General features: G+C 38.6%; 1 protein-coding gene across 1 annotated transcript; it reads right to left on the bottom strand.

The window, feature by feature from the left end:
- Window positions 1-802: 802 nt before the first annotated feature.
- Window positions 803-8,783, bottom strand: plekhb1 (pleckstrin homology domain containing B1). Its single transcript, XM_036523068.1, has 6 exons — window positions 8,747-8,783; window positions 4,484-4,636; window positions 2,066-2,168; window positions 1,917-1,956; window positions 1,164-1,263; window positions 803-936 (listed from the first exon to the last, which is right to left on the bottom strand). Exons 1-6 carry the CDS (start codon window positions 8,781-8,783, stop codon window positions 803-805), a joined length of 567 nt encoding a protein of 188 aa, XP_036378961.1.
- Between the last annotated feature and the right edge of the window lie 259 nt (window positions 8,784-9,042).

The raw sequence follows: 9,042 nt of genomic DNA, 5'->3' as shown, positions 1-9,042 counted from the left end.
GAACATTTTGCAAAACATTGTTTCATTGCTTATTAAACAGGTGGGTTTGCAGTCTGAAACACGCTACATCTTTACAGTGAAATATAGAGAACGCATCTTTATATTTCTTTACATATAATTAAAATTATATATATAATACAGGTTCCTGCTAGCCATACTCAGCCACACCATGTGTCTCACAAATATTACATTTTCATACATCAGATACAAACCAGTAGCAGTAAGCATGAAAAAATACCTTGGAAATGAAAAGCACATTGTATTACCTTCAGCAGATTTCCATACAAAGTCATATACTAAGGCAAGGTTTAGTCGCCACACTCTACATAACAATTTTGGACTTTTTTCCTTTATTTTTTTTCATATATTTCTCATAAGTATTGGTCATCAACTATGAATTTTACATCTCTGTACAGTGTATACATATTTGGTTCTTCATCAACATGTGCAAAATGATGCGCCTTCTTATGATGCCCAGCCACAATCACTAACTACAGGTTGAATCCAAATATTTGTTGAAAAGAGCCCAAATCCTCTGTCATGGAGCAGCGATCAGCACCACATGGACCCTAAGCAATTTATGATCTCTTATCAGCAGTGGACTTGAATGTATTTTCCAACCGTTTTTCTTAAATCAATCAAATCAAATGAAGCTTGATTAAAAAATACAACACAATATGAGTGTGCGAAGCCAGCAGTGGTGAGCCCTACAGAGCCTAGATGTTTTCCCAGCACTGTGTTTCAGCTTGTAACTGCAGCTGGCTGGAGAAGGACTTCCAGAACAGCAGCCAGTGAGTCCCTCTCAGCAGAAGCAGAAGGGCATCCACAGGAGAGACCGTAGCGCCGCCCCAGTGGCCATGCCCGCCAGCAGACCTAGAGCCACCTGATGCCCCACTCCCTCCCACGGGTCACGGTGGATCAGGACATGGTGGGTGCCTGTATTCAGAGAAAGAGAGAGGAAGTTCTTTCCTAATATCTGATTTTTGCAAATATGGTGTCATCGATTGTACAGATCTTAAATAAAACTGGACTGAAATGGTCTCGGAGTGTTTTTAACCTCAAATTGTGCAAACATATGAGTCATTCCCTTTGTTAAATTGCAAATGGAAAATGAGAAAGACCCTCAGCTGTTTAATCACACAGCTGTGAAGTGCTGGTTTTACCTGCTCCATTGCCGTGGTAACCTGGGCTGACGTAAACCGCATTATGACTGTCCACAGCCACAAACTGATAATTGTCATCATACGGATCATATGTGTACACCTGACAGACAGAAACGAGACAGTAAAAATGAATAATTTGTTATCCAGGTGATGGGCATGTTTATTGTTGAAAAATCTGTATGATTAAAAAACAGACTTGTGAATTTGTCAGATATGCATTTTTATTTGTGCTAATGTTATGAATTACTGTATGCATGATAATGTTGGGGATATCATGTATATACTGCTATTGATTACATTTCCACATTCAAAATGGTGTGTTACATTTCTGTGAAGAGTTGTCATTTGCATTATTTACATATATCGTCATAATATTTTATGTGTATACATGTGTATGTAGAGTTGTTGTTAATGGTACTTCTGAGAGAGTACTGATATAATTGCATTTCTTTTTCTGCTCTGTTGATAACACCCTTTCTGTATGTGTGTAAGAAAGAGGCTTTTATTTATTTATTTATGTTTTTCTACTCCAAGTCAATACATCTATGATTTAATCTTCAGAATCAATCTGTACTTGCCCACACCTGGTCATCAACCACCAACTATAAGTTGCAGTTTATATATACAGAATGCCCCACCCATTCCTGAACTGCACACACATATATACACATGAATATATATACCTAAGCCTCCTACCCCATACCCTGTGCCACCTGAAGAAATGAAAAATAGTAACTTAGGAGAAACACTCACTGGGTTTCTTTTGGCTTCCATAATTGTCAGTTTCCATGCCCTGTGAACAAGAATTCCAAATCAGGCTATAACAAAACAGATGAGAAATAAAAAGAGGAATATGTTATCAATGAGGTAAAGAAAGCAAGATAGCTGAAGACTAGACTCACAATGCCTCATCCTCACTGTTAGCGCACATGACCACAGTGGATCCATCTCTCAGATACAGTACCAACAGGTTCTCCCTGGGATGGCCATCTGGAGGGGTTATACCTGCAACAGCGCATACAGCATACAGGCCAGTTTTATGCAGAGTTCTGGATATTGACTGATGCAACCTTTATTCCATTCTCAGCAACTGAACTCAGTAGCTCCTTCAAAGTGATTGTTGGCTTCTCTGTGGCTTCCCTCACAAGTCGTCTTCTTGCTTGGATGCTGAGTTTTGAGGGACAGCCTTTTCTAGGCAGTCCCTGAATGGTGAGATGCAACTTCCACTTCCTGATTTTAGATCCAATAGTGCTCACTGAGAAATCCAAACACTTGGATATTATTTTGTACTCTTTTCCTAATTTATGCATTTATATTACTTATGAATGCAGATTAGAATACAGAAGATACAATACAATAGAATACAATGCTCTTTAGTATACTTAACACCTCAGATGCACAGCCTGACCAATGATCCTTAAACAGAGTGGGGTGTTTATCCAGAAAATGTATCATTTACTTTAATTGTTCACCGATAGAGGCCAATAGTAAGGCAACTGTGTCATAATCATCAGCATAAACTTGGAGCTTCCAGAGCACAGGGGTTGAATGGTTGTACAGTTTATTGTACATTAAATTGCACTATATCTCCACCTGCAAACAGCCCATGCATTACATTGCATTACACCTGCACCTACATGCATTACATTGGATTATGTGTCTGTGTACACACAGCACGTACATCACATTGCATGACATCTCCACCCACACACAGTGCATACATCACACTGCATTATAATGCCACCCACAAACAGTACAAATATTAAACTGCGTTATACCTCCACCTACATACAGCACAGACCACTTGTTTGAGTTGGTTACATGATGGATTAATTCTATCTAGACCAAGCCAATATAAGACTACACAAACAAAGCCCTTGTGTTTCATCTGATGATTATAACTATGTGAAAACAATAACCTTTAAACTACAATATATTATTAACAATGGTTTTATTCACATGCTTTGTTTATTAGTAGGCATTGCATACATTCACTACTCTTTCGTATACATGAATACATCAATCTTTTAGCTGGATTGTAGTTGATTTGGCTCCTCCCATACAAACTAAAAATCAGTGGTTCCTTGCAGCATCTGCAAAAAAAAACTTGTGTGGAGAAGCAAACAGTGTGCCTAGCCAACATCACAGTGTTCAAGAACATAATATTCTGCGCTTGGGCATAAACTACAGCAGCAGCACTGCTACTTTGAGTTTGAGTTTGAATTTCAAACTGCCTGGAGCTGTAGTATGCAATTTTGGAAATTCACACACTGTTGGTTTATTGCCCTGTCTGCGCCTTGTATCTGCTGTGCCAATTTTCAAAATAAATTCCTCAGTTTTACTGTAGGTTTACTGAACTCTCACTTTCAAACCATTGAATAGATTCTTGCCATGCATGCCAATCAGAGATAGCTGTGTCTCTAAACCTTTCAAGTCCTTCAGTAATGTTTTCAGCTCTGTTAATGCCGATGTTTGGTAAATATCCATCTTCACCTCCTCAAAGCTTGCATAAAAATGCATGAATTTAGAAGAGTCCATTACAGCTGAGTACAAGGTGCCCTGTCCAGTTTTACATGGCTCGGATGGCAGCTTTTTCGGTAGAGAGCAACATTTCTTTGCAGTTGTGTCTCTAAGGAAATTATTTGGCCTTATTTCGCTAGCATGGACTGAGATGTGGGTATTACAAGTCAGATGTACTGAATTTGGCAATAAACTCCACAGAACAATACTTAACCATACAGCTTGAATTATCTGAGACAATTCCAGTCATGTTTCCACAATCCACTTTAATGCATTTAAACATTTCAGGATGCCTTCTGCCACTGTGGAGTAACAAAATATATATATACAGAATATACAGTTTTTTTACATCTGTAGACTCAACAGTAACTACAGATGAACTGTCAGGTGTTTTGATCAGCTCTTGGTTTTGTTAATGTGCATATCGGATTTGTGTGGTTTATGCTCCTTTCAAAGCTGACCAGTTGTTGCAACTGCCCTGCCTCTTGTCACATGCCTGTTCAGAAATGCATGCAAGGGAATATTTGCGCTAACAATGACCTCTGTCAGTATGTAAAATGATGCCACCATCTCATTTTTTATCAAAGAGCTGCTTAAGCTCAAGCTCTTCATAATGTTTTCCTTAATTGCATGATTTATTGCATTCCTGGGCTGGTTACCTGATGATTGCTGAGATTAGAGTGTCTACAGTGACACCTTGAGGATAACAATTGAAATACAGTTTAAAATGCCTCACAAGTCACGTACCACAGAAAATTAATGTGAATGATTGTGACCTTCATTGTAAAAGAGCTTCTTACCAGCGCACTCTAGTCCAGTCTTCACAGAGACGCATCTGCTCTTGAGGCTCACTCTGGTCTCATAGTCACGACGTGTATCACTTTTGTAGCAGACAAGGTTCCCATCAATCCAGAGGTCAAACCAGTTCAGCTTCCAGCGTTTGAAGACAGAGCCTGGATGGTCAGGGGGTTGGGAAGGAGACAGTGTAGTAAGCAGTGAAAAGTTTGAAGATGCTATACAATTCTCAATTAAGACCGATATTATGCTGGTGTATGAGGTGTAGAGGCAATAGGCAGCAACGGAGAGGGCTGGAACAGGCCATTTTGTGCCATCACTTCTAGCCTAGCTCTAGAACTTCCAACATACGACATGCAGAAGTGGGTATTCATAACAACCATACTTAAGGCTGCTCTAACTTGCTTATGTCAAGACATTTTCTCAATTATAAGACATGAAAATTTCCTACGATAACCATTTTGTATGATATGCAAATTAGTATGCATTTTTTGCCTTGATTCGGGGGCAAGAATATGCTTTTTTGGCTAATGTATCTTGAAATGTATGATTTTTGGGTTGATAAACAATCAAATGTTGTGCAACATTGTCACCAAAAGCACACGGCTTTGTTTGCAGTAAGACCTTTCATATTTGGATGGATCTTTCCAAATCAGTCAAATTTCTGCCTGGATTTTCTAGCTTCCTGATGAGTCCAGCTTTTTTTATTTCAGCTTCAAAATTCAAAGTTTTTCATCTGTGTTGTTAATTGTTATCTTACAATACTGAAAATTACATAAAAACAAGCCAATGATTAAAACAGAGACAGCAGTGGTTATTAAGAAAAAGATTGTGTTAGCTAATATATTTAAAGTTATATGGGACATACTCAAACACAAAGAGCTGCTGCTCTAAATGAAAAGGTAAATGTTTTCAGTTCTTTGCTTAAAAATTGTTTACATAATCCCAGCTGCTGTCTGCCTCTTGAATGCAAGTTTATATGTCATTTTCACTCTTACAAGATAATAATAAGATAATAATGATAATAACGTTTCAATTTTTTCTGCTTTCAACACATATGTGACGGAGTACCGTCACTACGGTTGAGTATGCGCTCTGACTGCTATACCAATGAGCCTGGCTCTTTGGTGTCGGGGTCATAGTGGCATGGTTGGTACCCCGCAGACCTTCAAGGCCGGGTGGGGTTACTGCTTTCGCCCTTCACTACAACATAACACTTTCAACACATTTAGTAGCCAAGAGGGCTTGGCTACTAAAGAATTTCATCATGCGTGGTGAGGAAATACCTCAATACACAATAATAATGGGGATGGCATCCTAAAACAGTCATTAAGCTGACACTTTTAAATGAAAGTTAAATATGCTGGGAAAGTGCTACTGTATGTCACCAACCACAACCAACAGACGAACAAATAGCATAGGGAGAAATGTTAGTCTGGGCTGGTTATATGAACCATATAGTGGCATATTATGTGGATTTATAATGGCCATGATGAAGAACAGCTGAAAATATTTTCCAGGTCTGAGTATAGCACATTACTGTTTTTTTACAACTACATTATTCAGTTAGCACGTGCCTTTACCCACACCAATTAACATTACATATATTATAACAGTACATATATTAAAGGAATTGAATGGTAAAATAGATAAAATATTGTTCATAATGGAACTGAAATGGCATTGTATAACATAATAATACAATCAGAATAGTGTTATGCATTAGTGCCGTTGGAAAGTGGACAGCAAAATGAGCCAAATTAGAAGCACAAGGCAAGGCAATCACAAGGTGCCTCAGTAAACAGTGATTTCTAGTCTTAAGGATGTTAGAGCTACGTGAGAAGAGAGTTTAGATTCAAGCGTACAAGAGGCAGACTGAGAAGGTGGGTTTTCTGTTTACACCAGAACATGGCTGGTGACTGTTTTCTGGCACATATTGTATTGTTAGTTTGCTCTACCACTGGGAGTCAACAGCACTGAGGAGACACAACTGTGTAGGATGTGTGGGAGAAACTAAAATAGTCATACATAAATAACTTGCTAGCCATAATGAACATGATTGATTTTAATATAGCACTGCCTGACTAGCCTCCCTTTCTTCTTTGCTCAAAGTTTCTGTATGCTTTCTGTATTGACTTAAGGTCGTAACCCCATGTGATCCCACAGTTCATTAGAAAAATAACAAGTGTATAATTATCGGCTCTCCTCCTATAAATGGGCACTATACCAGCTAATTACCTCAATAACAAGCACTGATGTCATCAGGTTTGTAGTCAGACACGTTTCTGATAAACAAGGTTTTCTCTGAGGTCCTGCCATATGTTGTTACACAAACAAATTAAAGTAATAACTAAGTGTCAGTCATGTATTCATTCCCTGCTAAATTTATGTTTCAGGTTTTAAATTCAGTTGTTGAAATCATACTCTTATTTCGTTCATAATGATAATCAATGAGGATTCATTATTACCGCCATTATCACAATATGTTTTCACACCGGAATTGCACTGCTCCCAGCTCAGTGTGCATCAGCATTTAATTAGTCTTCTAAGTATTCCAGCTGCATGTGGACGTGGGGTCATGTCAAAACAGGATAATGGTTTCTGTCTCAGGAGAAAGTAGGATGCTTTAGATTGCATGAAAATAAAACATAGCATGCTGATTTTGCTGAATTGAATCAAAGGTGAAAAAAATGAAAGGTGAATTTCACCTTGCAAATACTTCCAATGAAATGTTTTATGAGTGTCCTTTGCTGCAAAACTTGTTTCACACAGAATGAAATTATGGGTAATGACTGGGGAATTGTTCCCATAATGCAGCCCTTAGGTGCAAAGTTCTTGATCTGTAGCAGACACACAATGTGTCTTCAAACCAACACTTCTTTAGACAACATATGTAAATACACATAGAGCGATGAAAACAAAAGGAGCACATCAAAATTAACACAAGATTGTGCCATGTTTTTCATTCTTCCATTTTGTAATTGCCAATTGTTCATTAACAAGTCCAACAATTTCCTGTGAAGTTGTTGTGTTATTTATTTCTGGAAAGTTATGTTCAAACTCATACTTGAGCTTGAAATGCTGCTTTCTTGTACTGGGGAAAAAAAGATAATCAAAAAAATGTATCCAAGCTGACATCAAAGCTATATTTAGGGTGCCAGGTTTGGCCTCACAGATTTTATTGGACATATGACAAGAACCATGCAAATACATTAACTTCTTTCGTAATGCAGTGATGATTTGCATAGATCTACATAGATCAACAGACACCCTGCGCTATTTAAATTGATCTTTTTTCCCCATTAATTTCTCAACACACATGTAAAGGGCTCTTTTTTCCTCATTGGCTGACATCTGTGGTGAGTCATTTTCTATCAACAGCATTAATCACTGTCTGAGAACGATTATAGAATGACAGCTTAAGGATTTGAGTTTCATAACTTTAATAACTAACACTCCAGAAACATCTTTGAAATCTATGGTGAGGGGTGTTCTGGGGACTATCAAAATTTGTTTTCTTTTTTTTATTGTACCCTATTTTGACATGGTTGACAGTTAACATGGTGTTCACCCCACAGATGCACAAGACAAAGCTGAAAACAACACTAATAGCCTCCTCACACTGCTGTACAAAATGTACCAGCTATGGTGCCCTAACTATTTGGCGTCTTTTGAAATTCATATCACAAGTACGTCTTATACTGAGACACTGACTGCACATTCCTTTGCTCTGACAATGTGGTTTGCTTCGGATTGTTTAACCGAGGCAATGTTGTAAATCATGCCACAATGAGAGCAATTGCATTATTTCAGCAACCAGAATCATCTGTTTTGTCTCTATTATCACCTGTGTTTATTTATCCTTGCAGTCTTCTATACTTCTGTCTGTTGATTTTATCAGTCTGAAATACCATCCCAATCATGCCCAATTTCCTGAGAAACGCTGTGATCAAAAGATGAAAGCAATACATCACACTGTTGTGCGGTGTTTCTTAAAACGGGAAGTAATTCAAAACAAAGCCCTGCACCCACCTAAGTCTGTTGATCATCACATGCATAATCTTACTGTGAAGGTTATTCATGTTCCATCAAAGTATAAAATCTCTGGTCATGCTGAGTTTATAATTTGTGATTAGCAGTCGAGTTGATCTAATGTTTTGATCTAATCCTGGCCTCAGTCTTCAGTAGAAATCTGTGGGAGATCTGTAAGCTCTAAATCCTGTCCACTATCTACACCTGAGTGTGGAACAATAAAAATAGATGCTCACTTTGTCTCCAGAGCCAGCCGGATTTCATCAGAGCCATGGTGAAGGTCAAAGCTGCGTTGTGCAGCCGTGTCTGAGGAGACGGACAGAGAGGTCCCAGGAAGTGCCGCTGAATTGTCTCAGTTTGCGGACCTCCGACAACTGTCTGCCCAGGATTCTGCCCGACTCAGCTGGGGGGAGGGACCTGAGGCTCTTTATTTTTACTTGGCCTACCTTGAGGCAATATCCTTTTAATCCGAGAGACAGGGCGTTGACGTGTCTGGTAATTCTAGATTAGTGGCCCACACTGGCTGGTCGAG

Source organism: Megalops cyprinoides, chromosome 3 (assembly GCF_013368585.1).
Source record: "Megalops cyprinoides isolate fMegCyp1 chromosome 3, fMegCyp1.pri, whole genome shotgun sequence".
NCBI classification, from domain to species: domain Eukaryota; kingdom Metazoa; phylum Chordata; class Actinopteri; order Elopiformes; family Megalopidae; genus Megalops; species Megalops cyprinoides.
Note: the sequence above shows the minus strand (reverse complement) of the source record. Positions and strands in the feature narration are given on the sequence as shown.

What these genes read in the sequence shown, in the direction of transcription:
- plekhb1 (XM_036523068.1), bottom strand. Translation starts at nt 8,783, where the DNA reads ATGGCTCTGATGAAATCCGGCTGGCTCTGGAGACAAA. An exon ending in GACTGGACTAGAGTGCGCTG is followed by an intron (nt 2,169 to 4,483) that starts GTAAGAAGCTCT and finishes GCGCTGTTGCAG; the next exon opens with GTATAACCCCTCCAGATGGC. An exon ending in AACAGTGAGGATGAGGCATT is followed by an intron (nt 1,957 to 2,065) that starts GTGAGTCTAGTC and finishes TCTTGTTCACAG; the next exon opens with GGCATGGAAACTGACAATTA.